The 25,988-nt window shown below is 54.3% G+C and overlaps 7 protein-coding genes across 7 annotated transcripts; 5 read left to right on the top strand and 2 right to left on the bottom strand.

The window, feature by feature from the left end:
* Nucleotides 1-1,943: 1,943 nt before the first annotated feature.
* MAM_06345 (uncharacterized protein) lies at nucleotides 1,944-3,404 on the top strand (the record flags this gene model as incomplete). The annotated part of the gene is made up of 1 exon (XM_040825143.1): nucleotides 1,944-3,404. The coding sequence occupies one exon, from the start codon at nucleotides 1,944-1,946 to the stop codon at nucleotides 3,402-3,404; it is 1,461 nt and encodes a 486-aa protein (XP_040676799.1).
* A 1,101-nt stretch (nucleotides 3,405-4,505) lies between these two features.
* MAM_06344 (cas/cse) lies at nucleotides 4,506-7,707 on the bottom strand (the record flags this gene model as incomplete). Its single annotated transcript, XM_040825142.1, has 6 exons — nucleotides 4,506-5,133; nucleotides 5,197-6,896; nucleotides 6,953-7,123; nucleotides 7,181-7,348; nucleotides 7,413-7,555; nucleotides 7,638-7,707. The coding sequence occupies 6 exons, from the start codon at nucleotides 7,705-7,707 to the stop codon at nucleotides 4,506-4,508; spliced, it is 2,880 nt and encodes a 959-aa protein (XP_040676798.1).
* Nucleotides 7,708-9,664: 1,957 nt separating this feature from the next.
* MAM_06343 (tuberin) lies at nucleotides 9,665-14,448 on the top strand (the record flags this gene model as incomplete). The annotated part of the gene is made up of 2 exons (XM_040825141.1): nucleotides 9,665-13,720; nucleotides 13,762-14,448. The coding sequence occupies 2 exons, from the start codon at nucleotides 9,665-9,667 to the stop codon at nucleotides 14,446-14,448; spliced, it is 4,743 nt and encodes a 1,580-aa protein (XP_040676797.1).
* A 699-nt stretch (nucleotides 14,449-15,147) lies between these two features.
* MAM_06342 (Mis6 domain protein) lies at nucleotides 15,148-17,657 on the top strand (the record flags this gene model as incomplete). The annotated part of the gene is made up of 6 exons (XM_040825140.1): nucleotides 15,148-15,193; nucleotides 15,261-15,636; nucleotides 15,835-15,958; nucleotides 16,005-16,178; nucleotides 16,232-16,613; nucleotides 16,672-17,657. The coding sequence occupies 6 exons, from the start codon at nucleotides 15,148-15,150 to the stop codon at nucleotides 17,655-17,657; spliced, it is 2,088 nt and encodes a 695-aa protein (XP_040676796.1).
* Nucleotides 17,658-18,174: 517 nt separating this feature from the next.
* Nucleotides 18,175-19,029, bottom strand: MAM_06341 (ATPase, AAA+ type, core; the record flags this gene model as incomplete). Its single annotated transcript, XM_040825139.1, has 1 exon — nucleotides 18,175-19,029. The coding sequence occupies one exon, from the start codon at nucleotides 19,027-19,029 to the stop codon at nucleotides 18,175-18,177; it is 855 nt and encodes a 284-aa protein (XP_040676795.1).
* A 1,507-nt stretch (nucleotides 19,030-20,536) lies between these two features.
* On the top strand, nucleotides 20,537-22,513 carry MAM_06340 (Major facilitator superfamily domain, general substrate transporter; the record flags this gene model as incomplete). The annotated part of the gene is made up of 5 exons (XM_040825138.1): nucleotides 20,537-20,576; nucleotides 20,656-20,714; nucleotides 20,786-21,943; nucleotides 22,070-22,174; nucleotides 22,235-22,513. The coding sequence occupies 5 exons, from the start codon at nucleotides 20,537-20,539 to the stop codon at nucleotides 22,511-22,513; spliced, it is 1,641 nt and encodes a 546-aa protein (XP_040676794.1).
* A 1,507-nt stretch (nucleotides 22,514-24,020) lies between these two features.
* Nucleotides 24,021-24,834, top strand: MAM_06339 (DOPA-like domain protein; the record flags this gene model as incomplete). The annotated part of the gene is made up of 3 exons (XM_040825137.1): nucleotides 24,021-24,195; nucleotides 24,252-24,326; nucleotides 24,386-24,834. 3 exons carry the CDS (start codon nucleotides 24,021-24,023, stop codon nucleotides 24,832-24,834), a joined length of 699 nt encoding a protein of 232 aa, XP_040676793.1.
* Between the last annotated feature and the right edge of the window lie 1,154 nt (nucleotides 24,835-25,988).

The following is a 25,988-nucleotide window of genomic DNA, read 5'->3' as shown; positions in this document are numbered from 1 at the left end:
AACACGTACCTGGTCAGAAGTGCCTGCATCGGTCACGGAACGCAAGCTGCAAATTGCGAGGTCCCTCGACCAGACATGTCCCACACAACCTGGGGTTGGTGGGATGCAACATCGAACCTCGAATCTCGGACGGACGGACGGGCGCGCAGAATAATAAACCCAGCCAGGATACTCATTCCCCCGGGCTGCATGGTGGGACTGGGGCTGCACGACACAAACACTGGATGGCGACAGCACTGTGCGGACGACTCGGAGGGCTGATGTAGATCGCTGGCATTGAAACGGGCTGGCGGATGCAATGACAAGGATGTGAGGCCTTTGCCACGCTTGAACACCATTGTGTTCCTGTCTGGTTTGATGTTTAATTTGGCCTGGGCATTCCAAGGTATGTACCTTTCTCTACCGGGACGTGGACCACAGACGACGGCCCATTCCCCTCAACTCCCCAACCCGGAGCGGAGGCGCAACGGGGCATGGGGCATGGCCCTTGAGATTGCTGGGACCGGGCGTGGACCTGGGCATCTGGGCATCTGGCACTAACCCATGCCACATCCCGGTTTCGCCCACGTCAAGTCCCATCAAAAAGTTGCTTCCAAGTGCAAAATCATGTTCCACACCTCATCATCCGTCACCCACCGGCCGGAAAGCCCAATGCGGGATCGCCCTTGGTCCAAGGCGATGTTTACTGCCGTTACAAGGCCAAGCAAAAGTGATGAGTGACTAGCGACAAGCCGTCGACTTGGTTAAACACACAATCATACTCCGTGCCAGACTTCAGGACCCATAATAGGCCATGGGATCCGTTTACCTGCTTCTCTGGTTTCCGCTGTTCCTTTACTTATTCCTTTTTTGTCCACCTTTGCGCAGTCTCGGCGGCGAACTAGTGTGTTGCGCGTAAACAATACCTGTTCCCCTTTATTTTCATGTCCCTTCTAGCATCTCCGGGCACCTCTCTCTTCTTCAGTTTGGGTCCTTTATCCAGTCAAGTATGTTATAGCTGAGTGAGATTCCTCTTGTTGCCCGTCGGATACTCGGCAAGGAGCAAGTACTCAACCATTGCCCAGCAAAGGAGTCAACATCACTTGATTACGTTCAGAAAGGACGGCGCAGAGCAAACAGTCGTGTGAGGAGGCTCTCTATCTGCCGCGGTCCCAACATCCACGCTTTCAGGATGCCATCTTGACCTGCAATCAACCATCGGCAACTGTTTTTACATGTCTGTTTCTGGCCGGCAACTTTGTATCTCGCCGGCCATGGATAGCCTCGCCGGCCACCTCCAGGTGCCTCCGGACCGGAGCCAGATCCTAGGCAGGCAATCATGGAAGGTGAGCAATATGAGACAATGGCGCTCGAGTCTGTACTTGAATTGGTCCCATTCGATTTGGGAGCAGCACTCTTTTCTCTCCCAGCCCTTCTCGCCCGGCACAGCCAATTAATGCTCTGTTATGTAGCCGAGATATGTTGCTGTTGGCTCTCGCCAGTCTACTGGCAGAAATCGGCAAGACAGTTGTGGCTCCAGGCAAAATGGCGCCGTAGGCCGCGTCAACGACGTTGTTCCGATGTCCGTGCAACAGAATCCTGGCGACGAACCGTGTATTTTCGTCTATAAGACAAAGGTAAAGCTCCATGTTCCTCAGAATAGCCGCGACCATGTCGTAAAGCATGCCGCTGACAGCGTCCGCGTTGAGGGGGATTCGGAGCCGATCCAGCAATGGCGGCTTAGCTGCGTCTCCGATTGTCAAGTTCAACTCGTCTCCCATCGCAAGCAGGCACCGGCGTTACCAACACTGGTGGTTACGGTTTCTGACAAGCAACGAAAGAGGCGATCAAGTCGAGCTGCAAGTTTAATTTCCTCGAGTAAAGATACGGCACCGACGACCTTGTGGTTTCGCGCACCTCCCGACGACGACCATCCCAGTCTTCACGAATGGTGTCGATTCATCATGTCCCAGAAGAGCTCACTCAGCACGACGGAAAGCCCTCTGTCACCGGTTTTTACATCGCCATTCCAAGCACGACCCCACAATAACTCGGATTGCTTCCCCCGATCAGGCAGTGGCAACCGCGGTCTTCAACACAAAAGCTCTACAGCCACCTATTCCACCGGGCCTTTGGATCGTCCGACTACCTTCAGCTCCGATTCGCCCAGCCTACGATCGAAACGAAGCGATATTTCATCGCCTTCGAGTAACAACCACCCATCTCCGAGGGTGCAGTATACCATTCCTGAACAACATTATACGACCATCAGGCCCGGCGACATTGTCACATGCGGTCCACACGGAGAGTACAGGGGTCAGTTCGTTGAAGGACGGACATGTTCCCAGGGAAGATCATCTGTCATGAGCTCTCCCTCCCGAGGCAGGCATAGCCTGAGCTCACAAAGCCAACAGCCCTCCATACTCGACGAAGCGTCGCCGCCTTGCCCTGGAGAGACCATCCTGGACAGAGCCTTCCAGCTAGGACACATTCCTGGAGCCGAATCCTACGTTCCCGGACAGGAAAAGCTCAGCTCCATTGCGAGGTTCGATGCCCTGATGCGCCATGCCGAAGAGAAGCGACGCAAGCGCGACAATGTCCAGCAGGCTACGCAAACCATGACAAGTGGCCTTGGCCAGGACGACACCTCGGATGACAACGGCACAGATGCCGCCTCGAACGATTCCGACTCCGACGCTAACAGCCACGCTCGCGGTCAGAACCTGGGCGAGCAACCCGGCCCACCTCTCATGTCGCCCGCCGCTCAGCGGGCCCTGGCGTACATCTCGGGCCGTCACGATGGCGAGAGTCAGAGCCCAACGTCTCTTCGGCCTGGTGTGTCGAGAAACCACGTCAGCTTTCACGCAGACTGCGCGCGCACGTCCACCATCAGCCTTCCGCCCTCACGTCCACACACGGCCCACGCCAAGAGTAGGCCCAAAGCCTCCCGAGCACAATCCACAGCCCAAACCATGCCCACAGCCACGACGGCACCGGCGCCGCCCTCGTCCGGGAAGGGCCACGACAGCGGACAACCTCGTTGTAGCACCAAGGCAGAGAAGCGACACTCCAACTCGAGTGTCAAGAGGTTGAGTTTCACCGAGCTTGCCAAGAGGCTTTCCAGCACCAGCAGCCTGCTGCTAGTCCAGACGAACGCGAGTGGAGGGAGCAGCCATATCAGCAGCGACGTCGACAGCCAGCCATGCTCGTCCGCACCGCGCGCAAACCTGGCTCTCCGCGGGACCGCACCACCGCCAACGCGACCCAGGGACCGCGAGGACCATGACAGAGACGGCAGACGGCGAGGCAGCGTTGGTGTGGTAGGTCCCGAAGAGGGCTCAAGCTTTCTCTCCAGCCCGATGCCAGGCCCGGCCACGCGCCTCGTACTCCAGGCCACCAACTACCCGCCATCTTCTTCTGCGTAACCACTTCAGTGCTGGGCACCTTACCCGGGCACCTCCCTCCTCTACTTAGCGGGTACCTAGGCACCTACCCTGTAGCCAGGCATCTGTCCTCGGCAGCAACAGCAAGTACACGACACTCTGCATGCCGAACCAGCATTCGCACTCATCACGCACGACCCCGACGACGGCAATGATTCACGTCCATCCATGCAACGACCAGGCATCATCCCTATTGCGCACCTCGTTTCAGCGCCAGGCATATATATTAAAAACCCCACCAAACCCCGGCCTCGACTCAAGCGCACCCGTTGTTCCTCTCCCTCCCCCCCGAACGAAACCGGCGCCCCCTCCGACAGCGCGGCACGAATGATTTAGCGAAACTTGACGATACCATGTGCATTTATTTACTCTTCATCCTGGGCTGTGTCATTTTCTTTCTTTTCTGTCTTTGTGGTTCCTGTACATAAATTTGTCACGCGTAACGGCAGAGGTACAAAAACGATAGACGTGCACCCTTTATCCTTATTGTTGGTCGGCCAGTAGTTACGGAGTAATTTGCCTGTGAACACCGCGCTTGCTACCATCCCAGGGACAGTTGAACCGTCTTGTTGACGACGTCAATGCAGCGCCTCGCTTGCACTTGCGGCGCTGCAACTCCCTGCCACTCACTGATTTGCACGACGCTCTGCGCACAAAGCGAACTGGCACTCCGTACTTGCGACACCGTCATTTCCGAGAGTGCAGCGCATGGGGATTGCGTGCTCGCGCACTGGGCGCAAGCGGCACGGTCAAACGTAACGATGTGAGATGCAATGTCCAGCATCTGATGTGCGCGCCGACTCGGCCATGTTTTTTTTTTTTTTTTTGTTATATTGCTCATTTCTACCTGACCGTGTCCCTGGGCTCGTTTTGGTCAAAGTTGCCTCCACCCATCCATCCCACAGGATATGCATACTACTTGCGTCATGAGCGCATCCCTTGAATGCTCATTGCTCGAGTACCCGAGCTCGGTCGACGTACCACCCTTTTTCTGACCACTCTTACTCTGTACTGTTTCATCTATATTCCTCTCTTCTCCTGGGGCCTCATCCAACAAGTCGTCGCCTCCCCCCCATGGACCACTCAGCGAATGTACCGGGCAATGGCCTCCTGCTGCTCTGGGGGGAGTCTGCCGGCAATGAAACCTTGGACAGCCCCACCGTGTCGCTGGTCGGCCCCAGCCATGTACTGCTTGACCCATGTCGTCACATCCTGAACATCCGGAAAGTCGTCACGAGCCAGGGGCCGACACGTGTTGAGAGCAGTGTAGGTCATGCCGAAACCAATGTCGTCGACTGAAGTTTCGGTGATCATCTCGTCGCCCTGGCCAGCGGCGACGGTGGGCGGATTTGCAAGCAGCGACAACAGAATGCGACAGCTGTTGGCCCAGCCCTTCATAAACTTCTGCGCAAACACTTGCGAGTCGCAGAGCGTCTTGGTCAGTGACACAACCGCTATTTTGCGGTCGACAGGCCTGGCGAGCTTCTCCGTCTCAGCAAGCACAAACGGCGGATATACTTGGGCGAATACACGCTCATCCAACTGATTCGATTGCTTGATGAAGAAGTCCGCGCCATAGCCGGCTTCGAGCCTGGCACTGACCAAATGATAGAACCGGGCGAACCGGATCTTGAACGAGTCTGCAGGAGATCCCTGCAGCTTGGTGTATAGGAGCTGCAGGATCGTACCAAAGTACTTGTCTAGGGCAGAGCTATGATGCCGAGTTAGCTACTACCTCGCACTCGACCGCACGATCTTCTGGGACAGCACTTACGGCTCAAACGAGTTGACAATGGCGTCCAGGATGTCAAAGGCTTGGACTTCGGACTTCTTGGATGCAAGCAGTTTTTGAAAAATCCCGAGGACAGCTTCCAGCTGATTGTTCTGAATAATCAAGCTCGCTGCCTTGGGAATGACGGCCGATAAAAGTCGAACGCAGGCGGGAACGTTACCGCGGGTCTCCCACAAGGGTGCAGCCAAAAGAGGTCCCAGAATATTCTTGAAGTTCTCGGAAACCGCGTCCGCGGGACTTGACTCAAGGAGCTGAGCAAGTATTTGGAAAATATAAGGAATAAACTCTGTGACATCTTCGCTCAGAATCAGATTAAAAGGCTCCCATAGCTTCTGGTTGAAAACTGCGGTATTGGTTCCAGCGCAGTATCGCACCAAGGCCCCCATGGCCTCAAAATGGTAATAGTAGAACCTGGGGTTGCTGGGATTGTGCTTCATGACATTTGTTATGAGAACAAGATGCGTCAAGACGCTATCTAGTATTGGCGCGGCGCCATCCTTGATGACAATGAGAATTCTCATGACGCAGCGCATCAGGAATTCGTTTTCTTGCAATTTCGCGGCATTGGTCTCGCGCTCAATCAACTTGAACAAGTGGTTGAGGAGGTCCTTTGCAAATGGCTCGATATCCGCTCGAGGGAACATTTGATTGCCTGTGTCATCGGCCAGGTACAAGACGCGTTCAACGGCAATTGCGGCGTATGTGTATACAACGTAGTTGGATGAGTTCATGTTTTGGATCAACGGCGGTAAAGCGAGCTTCCACTGTTCCTTGGACAGCTGACTGCGGAATGTGTAGAGGTACTTAATGGCATCGACCTTTGAGATGGGCTCAACTCCCTCGCTTGCCATGAGATCTGACGCGATATGCTGTTCAAAGAACTCAACAACATTGACCAGTGGGTTCACAGTCTTGACGCCCTGGGCAGCCGTGACGGCGCCCTTGGAGGCAACAGACAAAAACAAGTAGACGGCCGTGTCCTTGGCCTTCCAGTTTGTCTTGCCCTGCTCCAGATAGTGGGTAATATACTTGGACACTGCGGTAGTGACGGAAATCTCAAACTTCTCTTGCAATTTTCGCAAGAAATCCGTCGAGGACCGGCGTCTTGAGTCCGTATCGGAGCCCTCCAGATCTCGTCGAATAAACTCGATGGGTTCGTCCTCGAACATCTCAACATCTGATTCTCTGAGCGCCACATTTGGCAAAATGACTTTTTCGACAATCTGAGACAGGACGTTCTCGTCATTGAATACGTTGGCGTGCTCGGCTGTTCCGGCGACCGCGGTCAAGAAGTGCAAGCTCTTGCTCACCAGGTTGTCATACTTGGTTTGAGGTCCAACTGTCGACAGTAGATTCCACGCACTAGTAATAAACGGGGAGCAGTATTTGGAGAAGTCCTCGTCGTACTTGATAGTGTAAAGCTCCAGCAGCTCACAGATTCCAGACTTGACCGTATCGACTATGCTCGCCTCATCATCGTCGGCGGTCTCGAGCAGTGGGTTGTTGTAGGTCAGGTACTTGTGTAGGAGCTCAGAGATGCTTGCGAGGTTTTCTTCGAAAATCGGGGGAAGATCGTGGCATGACATATCATACAAGATCTTGATCTGCACGTCGAGGGTCTCAAACCAGCCCTTGAGGGCATCTTTGTTGTTGGCATTGGCAGCAATTTTGCTGTCGGTAGTCTAGGCAAGGTGTCAGCATTTCCCGGCTCAAAGACCGTGCTACTCGAACCACTTACGACAAGCAAGTGAACAAAAGGCTGACCAAACGTGGTTATGACGTGGTTGATTTCAATGTACAGCTCGTTGGATTGGTTCAGAGGACGCCATCGGTTAAAAATCGAATGAGCGACTTCGAGGACGCCGACATTGATCTTGGGATCCGTGGAAGAAAACCGACTAACCAGTTCCTAATACCCAGCTCAGCAAAAGCCCCCAGGAGATGGCGGCACGGACGGGGAACCTACTTGGGTCAGCGTGTCCCACCGCCTCCAAAAATCGGAGTCGGCGATGACGCTGATAGCTTCTCCCAGCTGCTTCTGGACATTAGGCGGGCTTGAAATCATCAAACCAATGAGTCGCTCCTTTATTACTTGGACTTCATCCTGCGGGATTTTGTAGTTGCCTTCCTCGTCCTAGAAATATGTATGGCTTTAGTATTCGGATCGACGTCGAACGCGGGGCCGTACGGGCACGCACCACGTAGTTGGAACGAATGAAGTTCTTGAAGGCCAAGGAAGCAGCGAGCCGGGTATTGAGAGGAAGCGTGTCGGAATTGACAATGTTGAGCAATGTGAGCGAGTATTGCAGCTTGGTGGCCTCTTGCTTGAGGGCTTGCTCGGCTGCAGACTCATTATGTTTATCAGAACGAAGGGGCGGGCGACAGCAAAAAAGAGGTGAGGACGAGAGGGAAGTCTGGCGTACCTTTACGGTGCTGAGAGGGATCAAGGGTCGCATTCAGCAGCTGAGAAATTTGGCCAATATCGGCGGCCATGGTGACACCTCGTGGAAGGGAGCTGCACCGTGGTGTGGTTATGATGCTTGGAGGTGGAGTGAGATGGTGGCGTTTGTTCGTGGTCGAAATTTGATGTGGAGGTTTGTTGACGCTCGCGCAGCTGCTCGCCTTTCAGCTACTTGGTAGGGTCAACCAGATGGATTATGTGGGGAGCTCGAACAAGGTCAAACTGGCTGGTACGAGCTTGGGTGTGCCGAAAGGAAGCTTCTCCTGGCGCTGGCGGTGCCTGTGCCGTCTCTCAAATGGAAATCCGTCATCGGATAGCTTCTCTAGAGAGCTTGTGGCAGCATTTTGTTTCCAAAGCTCGTACGAGAAGTTCAGTCTTGAGATGGTGCAAATGAGCCTCTTACAAGTCTCGGCGACTATGCCAAGACAAGACACATGATGAACAGAGAACAACTGACAACCGACCACAACATCAAACAGTCAGCTGCCTCGCAAGATGAACACGAGCTCGGAAACAGGACCTCAACGCTGGTCGGTGCCGCCACAGGCAGAGAGAACATCTCGGTGCTAAAGGGCTTGAAACTTCCAACCGCTGGCTCGCTCCATACTCTACGTTATATAAGTTACTTAGGTAACTAGTTACCTAGGTACTTACTTCAGTACTTGGATACTTTAAGTAGTTTACAAGTTGACGGCATGGGGCTGCAGGACCAACACCCCAAGCTCAATACCCCCTGACTGGCACCTACATTCAGCGGCGCGGCTTTCAATTTCGATCCTGCAGACCCTTTGCTACTGTCCGAGACGTCAACTGGCCAAGTTTGATGCCTCAAGTGCTACCTTTAGGCGCGCGGCCCCTGTTTCCAAGGACAGCAGAACCATCAAAAAAAATCATGACATGGTTGAAAATCTGATGAGCTGTCTGCGAGCGATTACCAGATGCGGCGCATTGACAGCATAGCGGCATTCGACTCAGGCACAGAAATCTCTGCTAAACTTCAGCGCAGCAGCCACCCTACGGCTCCGATTCTAGCACCTGTCCTCATCTTCGTCGGGCATGCATGCACGACAGCTAATCACAATCTTCCACCAGCACATAAATAATTTTTTACCTGTCTAAAGTTGTGATGAGTGCCAGTCCCCTCCTCGGGAACAAGGGCGCCGGGCGTAGGTACCTACCTACCTAGGTAGGTACTTAACTTACCTAAGTACTTAAGTACTGAGTACCTTGTACCCAGCAATTTGCCCACCCAATGTCCCCTGCCTGCCTGCCCAAGCCACAGCAGGTACCGTTCCTGCCGGTCCACCCGTCCACCGTTCACAATCGTAGGTATCGGTACCTCGCTACATACAACCTGCCAACCGGAGTGCCGAGCTCCTCGCTTCAAACTGGGTGGAGCTCTACCTGCACTCCAAAAAACAACCGCATCAAATCATCACCACTTCCGGAATCCGGACTCATCGGCAGTACCTGGCCTCCATGTTGTTCTGTTCCTCGTGCATCCTCGCCAATCCTTGTCTCGGAATCGAAAAATTTCTTCTTCGGCTAGAGGCGGGTTTCCTGTCCCTCGCGAAACAGCTCTCGTCAACCTAGGCGGCTTCATCTTCCTCCTGGTCCAGCCCTCAGCCTGCCGCAGTTCCTGCTGCCTCCTTCTGTGCTCCTTACGGCTCGCGGCTCGCGGCTCGCTACGCCGCTGTCAATCGCCCCTTAAGTTGCGAGTCAAGTTTTATGTTGAAAAACAATCTGGACTGATTTTCAGGTGTGTGATACCCTCTCCCGGTGGACTCTGCCCCTGCCGGCCGCATTTAGTTTTCTGCCCCAGCTTGTTGAAGCATGAACTTGTCTGAACTTGTCGCAACTTCCAACTTGTCTGCCTATCACAAAAGTAACAAAGACAAAAAGCGCCATGCGGGGCATTTGTGTATACCTTGCTAACCTGTGATACAGTCCCCAATTTTCGGCCACCTTTTACTCTCGGCAGACGAGCACATGTCCCCGCAGCCAGAAGATGATCCTACTTCTTCAGACTCGACTCGCCAGGGCAGCCTGGTCACCGTATTTCGCAGCTTGACAAGCCCCAAGTCAATCAAAGCCCCGACTCCGCCTTCCAATCCGTCGGCTGCCTTGCCTCGAGCCGACCTCATCAACCCCGTCTCAACAAGCTCCGGGGGGCTGTCTACCAACCACATGGATGCATTCGAGCAGCTCAAGAACGGCAGCCCCAGCGAGCGAGTATCTGCTGCGAATACCTTGAAGTACGCGATTACTGAATACCCGCTCAACCCGATCCTGGATATCTGGTATGCCGCAAAGGACCTCATCGACCCAAGCAACCCAGCTTCCACGAGAGCTGCCGGCTGGGAGTTATTGACGGAATGTGCGAAGCATGCATCTTCGACCGACTTGGAGAGGAAAGAGTACTTTCAAACTCTGTCTGCCGCTGCCAACCCCGAAGATTTTCATCTGCAACTGGCAGCTCTGGTAGACCTGACAAGCCATGGCCGTGTGCTCGCTGGTTTTGACTACGATCTACTCCCCCTTCTGACAATTTGGCTTCAAGAGGCGTATAGGGAAGCGCGCATCGCCAGGAAAAACTCGCATCCAGGCCGAGGTGCCAGCAGTTCTGCCAGGGGCAAGACTGCTGCATCGGGCGAAGACAAGAATTTTGCACAGTTGTTCTTGTTTCTCCTCGATGTCATCAAGTTTAGCTTCAACAATGCGGACGAACCGGCCGTTGTCGATTTGATCGAGACCATCCTCACTATCTGCATGAACACTAGCCAGGAGGATGATTTGCGCTCTTGTATCAACGTTCTAGATGCTATCGTGACCTTTGGCTCTATCCCGCAGAGCAAGCTGAAGGATTGTGTTCAAGTTCTCAGCTCAATCTACTGCTTGGTCCCTAACTTGCAAAAGAACTCGTGGCACACCATTGCTAATTTGTGCAAGTCACATAACGGCCAAGCCACGATTCGAATTATGCTTGACATACTAAGAAACCTGCAACCTGGCGTCACTGACAAAGACTGGAGCAGAGAAATTCGGGGGAGCTTGGCAGTACTCCAGAAGCTGCTGTCCAAGACGACGGAAAAGGGCTACCCACAAGTTCCGTACGCATTATTAATCGACGGACTGTCGAATACGCTCAAGGCCACGAAATCTTTCCGAGTCTATGCTGCGACTCTGCAACTCATCAACTCCCTTTTCGACGACGGACTCGGCAACATCCACCGTCTCATTGTGGATGAAGATTGGTCGATATCCCTTGACGTTGCGGCTGAATGTTACCGACGTGTTCATGAAGGTGCTGACAGACGGCAGGGCATTCAGGCCAATGACGAATCCCCAGAAGCTATGGTTGACCGCGAACTCCTGACACTCATCCGACGCCTGGACACTGTTGTCAAGGGGAAAACTGGCGACTTTGTGCCCCGACAAACGATTGTGAAATTTTTCGCAGACGTTCATAACCTACTCCCAGACGAGACAGCCAAGACGGTCCTTGATTACTTCCAGGAATTTCGATGCTGTTCTCCATCAGATTTGAGGTGGGAAGAAAATCTGAATCTGGTATTGGAAGCCTTCTTCAGCAACCGCAGCCGAAGCTCCGACACGCGACTGAGGGCTCTGCAGGCCATGATGGACGCATACGAGATTGTCGACCTCGTGGGTGATGGCGCCGAGCAGAACTTCATTCCAAGGCTGGCCAAGAGCCTTCTGCAGAACATTGCCGAAGAAGGTGACGTTCTGGTGTTGGATGCCGCCATGTCACTTATGGTTTCTGTTGTCGTGTCGTGCGACATGGAGCTCTTTGACTTTATTATCGACGCATTGAGAGCTATAGTCGTTGGCGATCGACTCAACTTTCCTGCCTCGCCTCCTGATCTGTCATCTACGATTTCTCCAACAACGATGGACACACCTGCAGCCGGGCTCGGACAACCACAGTCTCCTTCAAATGTTGTTACAAGGGGGTACGTCAGAATGTTTCTGCGAACCATGAATTCCCATCCCAACAAGAGTGTCAAGTTGTACACTACTCTGATTGGGATTGTGAAAACGAATCAATGCGAAACTGATGCCAGGCTCACGGCGATGAAGCTTTTGTTTCGGCTGCGCGCTGATTGGGCCAACAGAGTCTTTGTTACTGACGATCTTGACAATGCGTCTCTGGCAACTGCCATGTATCGTACAGATGAATCATTCGCAAAGAAGCAGGCAGAAGAAGCAGCTCAGTCTTTTCGCCTGTCAAGAAGCGACCACGGCAACCAGTCCCGATCGTCGCGAGGTGTCTCTCTAAGCCAGTCACAGCATCAAGAGCGAAGTCATCCAGTACGAACTCCTAGTGGCGCCAAGAGCATTGCTGCTAGGTACCACCCGCTTTGGAAATGCCCAGATCCTGATGCCCAGACTGAACAAATCCCTAGCCTCATCAGTCCCGTGCTCGTGTCCCACTCGACGGCGACTGAGTCTGCAGACGAGAGTGAAGATTCAGATGGGCCCACGTCGAGTGTCGAGCAACGCAAACCATCAGTGCTTAACATGACATATTGGCTTGACGCTGTTCTCGATATATTACAAGACAGTGAATGGGAGATTTATAGTTTCGCCCTCGTCCATCTGCCATCACAGCTCAGCAACCATGCCATATTCAGGGATGCAATTGAGCAGATTCAAGAACTGCGTCGAGTCATTTGCGATCAAATTCGAACAAATGGCTTCCAGGAGCCCCCGTTCGTATCTGGTTTGCGACGGGCCGATGTCGCCATATGCCTCTACCACAGCCTTACAATGATTCTCAGCTACCACGAACACTTTGGCAAAGGCGACGAGGATGAGATTGTCATGACATTTGTTCTTGGCATCGGTACCTGGGAACGCGCCGCAAAATACTGCATTCACGCCTTGTCCATATGCTGCCATGAGCTTCCCCTCTCCACTGGCAGGTCTCTTGTTCAAATGCTTAACCATATGGCGGCGAGCATCACGCAGCCTCATGTTTCAGTCCATATTCTGGAATTCCTGGCATGTCTCAGCCGGCTACACGATGTATACGTCAACTTTAGAGACGCAGAGTACAAAATGATTTTCGGAATCTGCCTCCGCTATCTGGAGTATGCAAGGGAGAAACGACAGTCCCATCGCAGTAGCCACAGCGTTGAGCCTAATACATCTGGTATGTCTGGTGCGGCTACGGTAGAGCCTGCGCAGACCGGTCCCCCCTCCGAGGAGCTTCCCCAATACGTTCATGCTTTGGCGTACCATGTGATTTTATTCTGGTTTCTGGCCCTGAAACTTCCAGATCGTGCTACGCATGTCGCATTGATCATAAAGAAGCTATTTTCTGATCCCGAAAGCTCTGGACCGAATGCTGATGAACAAGCTCTTACGTCGATCGACTTCATGCAGAGAGTCACATACGCCGATGTGGATGAGTCATGCGAAGACCCATACTTTACCGAGGATCGATTCGGGCCCATTTTAAAAAAACAATGGCTTATTGGAAACAGTATTGTGACAGTGAAGCAGGCGACAATATCCGGGTGGGCACAAATCATCAAGCGACAACCTTCTGGGACGTCGGCGTATACGATCCGAGAGACTTACACGGCACCACCCCCACACCAGGTCGAGAACCAAGTTGACGTGAGCCGAGAAGGTCAGGCAACGAGTAACTCCATCCTCCCCAGTCATGTACTGGTTCAGCTTATGTCGCCAGTGCCTCAGAGCTTTGAGTCCGCACGTCCTATTCCTTTGCCGGATGATGATGCCGTTGACCGTGCAATCAGGGTGTTTGACCGAAGCTCCAGCGTGGACAGCCACAAGGTCGGCGTAATATACATTGGGGAGGGGCAGAAGAGGGAGGCAGATATTCTTGCCAACGTCTCTGGCAGCAGCGACTACACGGACTTCTTGAACAACCTCGGAACTCTCACTAGGCTGAAAGGAGCAACTTTTAACACGCAGGGATTGGATCGGGAATATGACTCGGATGGCCAGTACACGTTTTGCTGGCGTGACAGGGTGACGGAAATTGTTTTCCACGTTACAACTCAAATGCCTACAGACCTAGAACGTGACCCAAGTGCACTCTCAAGAAACGACATATCGGGAACGACTTTGTCAGTATCATATTCAACGATTCAGGCGCACCATTCATGTTTGATACATTCCCGAGCCAATTCAATTATGTCAACATCGTTATAACACCGGCGTCGCGGGCGTCTTTTATTGCAACTCGAACGGCGGACAGGCGTGGGGCCACGTCTGGACAACCATTCTACAGAGTTCAGGTTCTGAGCAAGCCTGGCTTTCCGGAAATATCGCCGGCATCGGAGACAAAGATGGTATCTTTAAATGCGCTGCCCGGTTTCATCCGCCTTCTTGCCCTCAACGCTTCGGTGTTCTCCCATGTCTGGAACGCCAGAGAGGGCGGCGAGCACATCAGCTCTTGGAGTGGTCGGCTCAGAGAGATTAAGCGTCTTCGAGAGAGATATGGACCAAAAACAACGGCGACCTTGGTCGCGTCATCACCGCCGATCTCGACGTCACAGACTCAAGCTTCTGAGTCCTCACGCCCAAGCAGTGGCGTACGAGATAGTTTCAGCAGCTTGCGGCGTACCAGCGTGGCCACTTTCTTCACCAGCACCAGCGAACAAACATCCCACCGGTCCTCCATGCTCTCTACCGCCCCTACACATGACACCGAAGTAGGGAATACAAATGGAGTGAACCCATTAGTAGAGTCTCTTGATTTTTCTAAATGGGCTTGATTGAATGACATTTGCCTTTGAACGTGAAACGACTGTCAGAGGCAAATGATGTATGTATGATGAACTATTTTTAATCTTCTTTGTTTCTTAGGCGTCGATCATAGGGAAGGCAGGACTTTTGGGATGCAAAGTTTCGACATTTGTCATTCGCCTAACGAGCTATCAAGTTTTCTTCTTTTTGGCATACCCATTTGAGTATAATTATTTCCCGGGTTCACGAGGGAAGCGGACGAAAAGAGAGGAGGAGCGTTGAACATATGCGAGATAAAAGGGCGGTGGGGATCACCCATATCTTTTCCGAATCGTAGGAATAATCAAACCATTAAGAATTTGACGGACTTGGGTAGTTCTCACGATTGTGGTAGCTTTGGTGAGCATCAATGTATCGATTGAGCTTGGCTTGTTTGCTCCAAAAAGTTGGTTTCTGCTGCGCCACACGTCACGCGCCACAACAGACGCCACCGACCGGGAATTCTTAGAAAAGTGGAGCTGCCCTCGTGCTTGCACCTGGACCTCTTCTCGCGTTATATCCACGACCTCTCCCACCACTGGCTTTATGTGACTACCCAAGTAATCTCATGTCAACTCGCGCAACATAAATGAACTTGGCTCTGCAAAAAGGCGGAAAAGCTGAATCGACTTCTGCGGCGGCTATGTTTAACCATTCTTGGCCTGGAGCATCCTCTCGGTGACGTTACAATGGCAGACGATAACATTGATAATCTCATTGAGGACATCATCAATGGTACGGCAGTTTACCAAATCTTTCACTCCGTCTTGCATAATCTGACCCGAATCTCATGAGTGACCAGCTTCAAAACTTCCCGCAAAAGCTCGTGTCATAAATATCAAGTCCACTGTCGCGTCCTTCTCCTCCCTTGCGTATGAAGAAGGACTTGTTCCTGCAGCCCTCGACCGGCTTATCAACCTGGTCACCATTCCCAATTATCTCGACCAAGCCAGTCTGGCATCCGTGGTTCGGAACCTGTACCCTGCTGAGCGGGTGTCCGCAAATGCCGTGCTCCATGTTGTATCGGCACTGGGACACGGCGCGCTCAAGGCACCGCTTACTCTGCAGGCTGCGCTGCTGAAATGGCTAATCATGGTGTATCATGTGCTGGAGTCGCCGGCGGTGCTGGCGCAAGCGTATTCCGTCTTGTTCAATCTGCTTGATACCGCTGCTATTCGGTGCGTATACTCTGATCCGTCTGATTGTCAGACCGGTAAACTGACTTTACTGACTTTGTCCGTTTGCCTCCCAGCCCGCAGCTTGCACATTTATTGGCCTTGATTACGAGGAGAAAGCACGTGAGACCATTCAGGATCCAAGCTTTGTGAGTAACTGCGGCATATGTGGACGTGTAACGCATGGTTAACACGGCCTAGGTTAAACTTGTCGAGGCAGACCGGCAATGACCCGCCATTGGTCGGGTTATTGAGGGTGTTTAAGGATTATTATCCAGAGATCATTGTGGGCCAGGCCGTTCGAGGCAAGGCCTCTGCTTTCAAGGTATGTTTTTGGATGGGCGAGGAGACGTATGTGCTGATGGCCGCAGCACCCCGATCTACTATGGCGCTCCAGGCTGGGCGAGATTCAAGATGCGCACCGGCAACGCGCTGCAGAGCAGAGACCGACGGGACCCCAGAGCGGATTCAGGGTCAACAGACCTGTGAACCGGGCCCTGAGAAACAAGGCTGTGCCTATCGTGTTAACCTCTCACGCAACCGAGGTAAGACGCCCTGCTCAAACCCTGCGGAACGAACTGCTGTTGACGTGGGCTAGGATTCTGTCACTCTCGAGGAAGTGGAAGACGTTTCCAGCTTCGTCGCTAAAATGGACAAGTTGGAGCTCCCGAACCAACTTGTTGCCGTCCTGGCCGACCCCCTCTTACAAAAACTGCTTATCTTGAGGCCGGACCCCGAATCCTACCAGCGGATTTCGAATTGGCTCGGCGCCGTATTCCAAGAAGTCATGGCAGGAGATGCGGATGAGGCAACGTTGTGGGAGGTGCTCGAGGTAGTGAGGGAGTTTGTTATTCAGACCAAGACGATCCCATCCCTGCTTCTGAGCTTTTTCAGCCAGTTTTTCAATATTTGGGGTGGCGAGGGCAAACGAGACGTATTGTATGACATTCTTAGCTTTACGCCGTTTCACGACTTTGGAGGTATTGTGCCGGCCCTTTGACCCGGCCTCCCTTGAGCTGCACGACTGACGTTGTACAGAACTACATGAACTCATACTTCGGCCTCTCGAGACAGCCGTGCAGTACTTTGCGCCCGATTCGCAGCAGGGTCTTTTGCAAATGTACACAAAGATTCTGAGGCACTGGACGGCCGTCCTGCAGGCAAGCGACACCATACCCGAGCACGCCAGCGCAACCGTAGCCTCCCTCATCCTGCACACCAACACACTTGCTCTCACGCTGCTGCAAACGTCGCCGTCCGTTACAACCGATGCCTCCATTCTCGACTTCTACGAGCAAACTGCGCGCGTCTTCACCGACGCAAAGCTCAAGCGCTACATGCGCATCGAGCTGCCGCCGCCGCCCCTAATATACACCTTCCTCTTCAGCAACTCCCTCGCCACCGTCTCCCGTATCTGCTTCATCCTCGCCTGCTACAAGAAAGGCATCGAAACGGCCGTGGCCACTCGGCCCAGGGCCCTGCCCACGGACACGGACGCGGCGGCCCGGATCGACTCGCACACATACGACCGGCCCTACGTCAACCTCTTCAACGGCTACATCATGGACATATGCAACCTGTTCTGGAGGAACCGGGCCTTCAACGACAGCGATACCAATGCGCGGGCGTGCACTCTCTCCGTCGCCACGGTCAACGCTCTGGCGGCGTACGCCCTGTCCGTGGACCGCACGCTGCCGCTGAATGCCTTGTTTTCGCTGTCGCACTCGCCCGTGCTGTGTTACCAGAGCATAGAACGCCTCAGGGACCTGGAGGACGACGCGATGGAGCACGACAGCGGAATACGAGTGCGGCACGGCGGGCCTGTAACGCAGGGCAGCTTGACGAGGCTGGCCAACGCGGGCGGCATGAAGCTCAGCTGGCAGGACTACAGGATCGAGGTCCTCAAGAACTTGGCGGACAGTGGATTCCCAGGCATCGCGGAGCTATTAAAGAATGCCATGACGGTGCTTAAGAGGTCCATCGATGGCAGGCTGAGCATTCAGGGGACGCCTATACCGTCGTGACATTTTCGTTAGAGGACAAGACGCACTGAACGACCCCCCGGCCTTTGGTATAGCATCTGCGGGGGAAAAAAGGGTGCTTGTGTACTAGCCTCCTGATGGGGCTGGACACGACGTACATGCTTGGTTTTGGCAAAATTTGGGTATCGATACGTGATGTGTCAACTACGAAAAGATGTAAGACGTTGTGCGTCCCGCAGAGTTGTTGACTCGTGCCATCCCCCCCGGGGTCTCCCATCCAAACGCCGCTCGCTGTTGAAAATGCGTGAGACTATATTCACCACGGGTAGTTTTAGTCGATGCGCCAATGACGATGCAGCTGAGTGCTTTCCTGTCCTCCTTTTTTTCCATCTTGGAATCCCTTCTCAAAATGCGCGTTTCCTGCGGAACCGTGTAAAAACAGCTGCTGACGGTTCAAGTGTTGCGCGCTTTGCGGGCACCGCATGCGCCGTCTGGTCGAGTAGATCTCACTTCTTCGAGAGAATAATACAGAAAAAAAAAACGACAGACATAGGAGAGCCTACGTCTCCTTCTGCTTGGACTCGTCGCCGTAGCCGCCAATTTTGACGCCGCCGAATCCGTACGTCTTGCCCTCTGACCCGAGGTGGAGGTCGCTCCGCGGCCCTCTGGCCTCGAGATCGTCCTTGAGCCAGCGGAGGACCAGCTCGCCAAGGCGGCTGTTGCCGGAGCGGGCGACGGTGGCGCCGATGCCGTCGAGGATGCGGTCGGCGTCGTCGCACTGCTTGACGGCGCCGAGGTGCATGTGCACCAGGTGGGTGGGCCAGCCGGCGAGGTTGTCGAGGATGTGGGTGGCGTAGACGATGGTGCACTCGCGCTGGGCGGTTTCGCGCTTCAGCCAGGCGAGGAAGTCGGCGCGGCTGAGGACGTCGAGGTCGACGGTGATCTCATCGAGCAGGAGGACGGTCCAGGGCCGCACGAGGCCCATGGCGAGCTGGACGCGGCGGCGCTCGCCGTCCGACACGGCATGCATGCGCCAGTGGGTGTCGATGTCGAGCAGGGAGACGAGCTCGTCCCGGCGCTGGGGGTAGGCGTCGCCGCCGACGGAGCGCAGGAGCTCGACGACGCCAATGTCGTTGCGGACAATGGGGTTGAGGACCCATTCGAGGCCGAGGTACGTCACGCCCTCGAGGGACTCCTTGAAGGGGTCGACGCCGCAGATGGCGATGGTGTTGGAGGGCGAGAGGCGCTTGCCGGCGAGGAGGCGGAGGAGCGTCGTCTTGCCCGCGCCGTTGGCCCCGATGAGGAGCGTGCGGGAGCGCGGCGGCAGGTCGAGCGTGATGTCGCGCACACCGGTTGAGTAGTCGGGGAATGTGTAGGAGAGGTTGTTGACTTGGATGCGCGGCGGGTTGGGCATTTCGGCGGCCATGCGTGGTGGTGAGTTTGGATGTATGGGATGTGCGGCGGTGAGGAGAGGAGGGGCGCTGGGCTGGGAGTTGGTCGTGGTTGACGTCGATGCATGTGGCCTATTGCTATTGCGTTGGACTCGACTGGTCTCTGGCGGCAATCTTGCGTCTGGTCGGCGCGTCGATGCATACGTCTGCGATGCGGCGGAGAGGTTGCGTGCATCCCGGACATGACAGACAGGTCACATGACGGGCAGCCGCGATTGGTTGGTGCAAGTTCGCCAAAACATAACCATCACACGTCGGCATTTGCGCATGATGCTGGGTGATTTTTCACATGTTTCTCCGTCATGCCACCACTGCTACTGGACCGCTGGATGTGAGCCTGAGAAGACGGCCGTGATCACACTTGCATTCCATCACGATGCGCTTCAATCATGGGCCCGTCGACAATGGATGCTGACCAACTCCAGTTGTGGATGTCGGCGGCAGGCATGATATCAGGGAGCTTTGCGCCAGGACTTTGACCGAACAAGGCTGTCAATCGCATGCGAAATCGCGCAGAGTTCAAGTCTCGAACACTTGGAACAGGAAAATCAAGACCCATCAAGACCCGCCTCCCCGGAGTCGAGACGCCAGCGCCCAATTTCGACAAGGCGTTTGAAGGGTGAACTCTAACCTCTGTAGCTCCCTCTCAACCTCGCGATGGGCTAGGGTGTGGCGGTTTCGTACGTTAGCAATCTGGTGGCTTTTGGATACGGCTTGTGTCTTTGTTTGACAATGGTGCTGCTGCGTCTCTTGCAGCTGGAGGAATTGTTGGAACCAGTGATTCCGTCTCGGACGGGCTGCTGAACATCAATCTCGCATGCCGTTGTCGACGGCGTTCGCCTTGATCTCTGGACGAGAGCCATTTACGCTCCGAGGTGGCCTGGGTATCTACAGTGGCTGCTATTCAGCCATCAACGTCGTGCTGTACAGGCACATGCATCTCCCACCGGAATCCAGCCTACCACCAGTTCGTTGGGTGCCGAAGAACTGCATCTCCTTCTCCGCTATTCGAGACAATATGATCAAGGGCAAGCTCGTCGTTTGAGCCATTCATCTCGGTTCGGCAGTAGGCTCGGAGGGGCCGTTCCGGGAACTGGTCAAGGTTGTCAGGACTCAGGACTCAGAGCACGGCGGCTGTTTCATTCCACCTCCAACGGCTCAAATTGAAACGTCAAAGCCCAGCAGGGCGTCCAGCAAGTTGGCGTGTACCCGACTTGGCCTCACATCTCGGCGCTCTGTTGTGAGTGACCATCGTTTTTAAAGGAAGCAGACCACCCCAAACCTTTTGCCTTCCATCAGCATCTATCTCACCATGGACGGTATCCGACCACCTGAGACGTACCTGTCAGCCGTCCTTTCTGACCGATGTAAACATATATATTTCATCATAAAGTCTTTTGAATTCTATGCAAGCGTCTCCATCCTTGAAGTAACTAGCAAACGGAGCTGGTTCTCCCTCGTCTTATCAAAATGAATGCCATTACGCCCCCTGGCACGATTCTGTTGACAGGTACGAAGAAGAAAAATGAAGATGAAAAAAAAAATAATAAACACGAACAAAAACGATTTGCGCTGCTAACAACCGCCAGGTCCGGACGGGAAAATTATCCTGCACCCAAAACCGACCAACGACCACGATGATCCCTTGGTGTGTTATTCTGCGCCCGAGAGTCGAGACATGGCAAGGCAGCGTCATCTAGAACTGACATTCCAAACCAGAACTGGTCGACACGTCGCAAAGCTCTACACTTTGGCATCGTCATCTGGTACACCTCTGTCACGTTTCTCCTGCTCGAAGCATCCCATGTCAGCTACCCCGGTCTCCAGGACCACCTCGACATGACTGACGATGAAATCTATTTCGAGCGGTCTCTCAACTTCGGCGGCCTCGGCCTGGCTGGCATCGTCCTGATTCCCTTGGCCTACCGGTATGGCCGGCGCCCACTGTATCTCATGAGCTCTCTGGGGCAGGTTCTGGCGGCCCTGTGGATTGCAAACGCAAGCACCAAGTACGAATACTTCCTGAGCAGTATACTCTCCGGCGCCACCGCGTCGGTCAGCCAGACGCTCGTGCCCATGACCGTCAGCGACTTGTTCTTCGTCCACCAGTTCGCCACTATGAACGGCCTGTTCCTCTTCGCCCAGGGCGCCGGTGCTTTCCTGGCGCCGGTCGCGGTTGGCTTCATAGTCGACTCGCAAGGGTGGCGACAGTCGTTTCAGTGGACGGCCGCGGTTCTCGCCTTCACGTTCCTCCTCATTCTCGTGCTTCTGGAGGAGTCGACCTTTGTCCCCGCGCCCCCCCGTGAGCAGGAGGACCCCAGCGAAGACAACTTGGGCCCCAGCGAAGACTACTTTTTCAACAGACCCGTCTCTTGGGGAAGCACCGCCGATCCCGTGGACCTCGTTGATTTGAACCGCACCATGACGGTGCCCACTCCCAACGTCGAATGGCTTCCCCCGCCGCCAAAGACGTGGAGGAAGCGGTTGGCGCTGATTACAAGAACGGGCAGACCGATCAAGGCGCGTTTCGTCTCCCCATTTGTCATTGTCGCCAGCTTCCCTGCCATCACCTTTGCCGCCGTTACGTACGGCGCCGTCATGGCCTGGCTGATGGTATACCAACATATCACGGCCATCAAGCTGTTCGAGAAACCGTACAACTTTGATTCCTTTGACATAGGGCTGTTTGGGCTGGCCCCTTTTGCCGGCCATACCATTGGCAGCGTCGTCGTGGCGGCACTCAGCGATCGTTGGATGGTTCATCTGGCGCGCAGAAACGGCGGAACCTACCACCCCGAGATGCGCCTGTGGCTCGCGATACCCGGGGCCATTCTGACTTGTGCTGGAATTCTCGTCTTTGGAATTGCCATTGCCAAGGTAAGTGGGGGACTTGTGTGTGTGTGTGTGTGTGTGTGTGTGTGTTTTGTCTTTCTTTCTGCCATTGTTTCTTCTCCATCCTTTTTTTTTTCTACGACAACACATGCTGACAATGCCTTGTTGCAGGTCGGTTCTCTTTTCACCATCGGACTTGGTTCCGCGCTATTCGGCCTCGGTTTCAGCATCAGTCTAGACGTGGCTCTCGCGTACATTACTGACTGCTACCACAACGTACGTCCGTCCCCGGCTGTGCCATGTCCCGAGAAAAAAATGGCCTAACCAAGCACACAGATGATTGGCGATGCCCTCGTCGGGATCGTGCTTGTCCGCAACTTGCTTGCTCTCGTGGTTGGAATGACACTTGTCATGGTCCCCTGGATCCGCGACATGGGCATTCTCAAGACCTTTATCGGGATTGCGGCCAGCGTTGTGGTTGTGTCCATGCTTCCCGTGTCCATGATGATCTGGGGAAAGAAGGCCAGGGCGAGGACGGCCGTCAAGTACAAGCACTACTCGCTGGCTGCCATACCCCCGGCCTCGCTCAAGAAGTTGATGAAGGCGGGGCTATAGGCGGCAGAGAGAGAGAGAGTGCTTGCAGGGGGGAGTGGGGGAGGATTCAGGACTGCCGTTTGCGCCACGACACTTTCTTGTCACGGCAGCTTGGCGAGTCTGTGCGGATGGTTGGAAGCAAACGTGTCAGGTGGTGCTCGATGTCACCGTGGAGGCAGAGATCAAGGGCTGCTCTGCTCCGTACCAGCATTCGATACGATAATCCTTGAAAGTAGATGGAAAAAACTTGGAAATACTACATGGCAGACACAAAAAAGAACAGTACTTATTACATTGCCACGACGGGAGCGCGGACCGGATGACACGTCATCCCTTTTGAATCCCGCAACAGGAGAAACAGCAACATGTACTTTGTTCTAGCCCCCTCGCGTCCCCACTACGACCGTGTATTCGGAGACGGTCGAGATGACAAACTCGGTGCTCACTGTTCACGGGTGCCCGATGCCAGGGACTGGCGCGCGATAATGCAGGGTTAGGGTTCAAAGTGAACTGCCCGAGGCAGCGAAAAGGGACATGTTTCCACTCACTTGCGCTGGTTTGGACTCAGTCTCAAGGTTGCATGGTTGCAAACACGTTTGTTATTCATGTGACTTGTTTCTGTTAAAGCGGAGAAGGTATAGTTTTAATCCACAACCCTCAGATGGGGGATATCATCAGTATAAATGCATTTTCGGCCCTTGTGTAGTTCTCCCCAACGCTATCCACTCGTAACGTTAATTACTCGCTTGTTCCAACAGTTTCCCCCGTACATGGGCTCAATGTGCGTTGACGTGCCGCAGCCCTGAAACGAAAAAGGGGCCAAGCGCACAGGTACGTCTGAAACGTCAGAGCAATGCACAGACGAGGTTATTTTCAGCACGCAACGGCCGGGTGAGGACCCAGGCGAGCACGGCATCCGTCTCCGTTTCCTGGCACGCCTCGTGTGCTCGGGATATCGGATTGGCGAGAGCCAAGGGCGGGAGACGGGGCTGGCAGCGAAAGAGGGACTTGAGGGTATCGAGAGCTGACGCTGGATGACACTAAGCCGTGGCCATGCATTACAGAACCCTCCAAGGGCATTGTCGTTGTTCCAAGATTCTGCCCTGCGCGGTGCCTGTATTTACTTCCAAACGGTCGTGGTGCTCGGTTGAGAAGAGGAGTCTTTGTAACCACGTGCTCTGCCAGAACACATGATTCCCAACGCTTTTAATTACTGGTTGCCTTGATAACGTCTGTGGTTTTCGCCATTGTTCAAATTTGGGAATCAGCATTCAAACTTCAGTCAGATTTCCAGTCGACGTCGACGTCCATCAGAACCCCGATTGGGAATTGGTTCGGCACCCGCCAATGCGACCAAAATCCCCGCATCGCGGCATCGCGTCGGTCCGACGGGCGCAGACAGAACCCCTCAGTTTGGGTCAGACAAAGAACTTCATCTCCTGCTCCCCCCACGCTGCCACACGGCCTACTTGGAAACATCAAGAACAGAGAACAGTACACGCCACGGCACAGGTGTGCATCACCCGCCATGACGCTCCTCACCGTGCCCGCCGAGGCGCCAAAGCCCCAAGATGACCTCAAGACCGTCGTGGGGACTCGGACCAGGGAGTGGCACTTTCATATCTACTTCCTGCTGCAGTCTGCGACCGAAACGGCCGCAGCGCTCGCGCTTCGTGATGCCGTTCTCAGGCTGCGTCGCGACGGTGAGTGAGAACTGAAACGCGGCGCCGTCTCCACTCTTGGCCAACCGTCACGATAGGCGCCTTTGTGGCCGTTCCGCTGCGCACCGTCAACAAATCTCCCGTGGGACCGCATCCTGCTGGGTCGTACGAGAGTAGGTGCGGACGATGCGCAACTTGTTTTTGAGCCGTCGAGGCTGACCCTTGGTCCAAGTCTGGGTTCCGGACTCTTCCTTCTCCCAAGTCTTCTTCTACCTGGCTACGAACCGAGGAAACCTGAGGCAAGTCTCTCTCTGCCTTCACCATGGGAAGGCCTTGGATGCCTCTGGCTCACGTCGCTCGTTCAACGTACACACAAGGGAACAAAACGCACCATGCCTGTATGCTGATCAATCTCGCAGCGTGCTCGTACATCCGCTGACGTCGCAACAACGGCGGGATCACGAGAGTCGCAACGGATGGCTGGGCAAACCGTGGCCCATCTACCTGGACGGCCTGCCGCGCGATGGCGACGAGCCTCCGCTCCAGTATCCCGAACTCCGTCTAGGTTGGTCTGCCCCGCCTGAAGAGGACATGTCCCTGGACGAGAGGCGCAGGAGAGGGGCGAAGCTTGAGGAATTGCTGGCCAACGATCCCGAAGCGGCTCCTGCTCCCGTCGACTGATGAGAGACTTGTGCTTTATCAGCCCTGGGGTCCCCCGTGACAGCTGAAACAACCGAAGGATCGACAGTACGACGACGGTATAGCGATTCGCGGGCCCGCTGACGAGAGAATGATTGTGGTGGAAATAAATGGGACCACGGCAAGGAAGTCGAGTAACACCGGGCCTTGGCTCAATGGCCCTGACATCCGTCTTGCAAGTTGCACCTTGTTGGCTCTCGAGGTCGCGAGTCGTGACGGAAGGTAGGAGCAGGAAGATGATTGACACTGCACGTAGTAAACGTTCACGCAGCAGAGACACAGGATTAGCCACGGCAGCGCCACAGCAAGTAGAACTATGGGAAACGCATAGCTTTGAGCGATGACGGCCGGAACTAAAAAGAGACTAACGAGAAAATCGAAAAAAGCAAAAGAGAACCCGGACTGCCAAGACTGGGGTTCGAACCCAGGAATCTCTCGATAATGGAAATCAAGCACGTGACTTAAGCCCATCGCCATAACCACTCGGCCATCTTGGCGGGTAAATTTTTCCCCAGAGTCGCATACTATCAAGAGATTTGTTACACCAAGGAAAATTTCACTGCCTGTCTTTACTGTCTGAATCTTCCCAAGCCAATATTGGCGTCGAACAAGGCACGACAAGACGAGTGTACCCATCTCGTCTGCCGGCCACGACGTACTGCGACCCGGCGCTGTATGTACTCCTTCGCTACCCGGGCCATGATGTCGTGCCAATCTTGACCTTGCCACAACTAGTCTCACGCCCATGCACATAGAGCTGGAGGGCAGCGGATGCTTGTTCCGACGAGGTTTCCATCGAATTTTACATACGCAGGTGCCTAGATTCTGCGCGGCTTCTTGTCTGCGAATACATTGTCGCCCGGCGTGATGAGATCGTGGATCCGACTCGTCGGGGCAAAGACATGCCGCGCAGTGACAATGCTTCGAGATGACAGCTTCAAGCGTCAGCGTCACCATGTTGTTTGCTCCCAAACAGCTGTACAGCACGCGAGGAAAGTCAGGCTCGTGTGATGGCAAGTTGACTTGCACGTGAGTTGCTCGGTCCGCGCTTGCGCTACGATGGGCGCCTAGCCAGCCGGGCTCAATAGCGGTGGCTTCATCCCCTTTATGTAAGACTAGCAAGTTACCAGAATGAA

This window comes from Metarhizium album, assembly GCF_000804445.1.
Source record: "Metarhizium album ARSEF 1941 chromosome Unknown scaffold_20, whole genome shotgun sequence".
Taxonomy (NCBI): Eukaryota; Fungi; Ascomycota; class Sordariomycetes; order Hypocreales; family Clavicipitaceae; genus Metarhizium; species Metarhizium album.
This window is presented reverse-complemented; position numbering and strand designations above follow the sequence as displayed.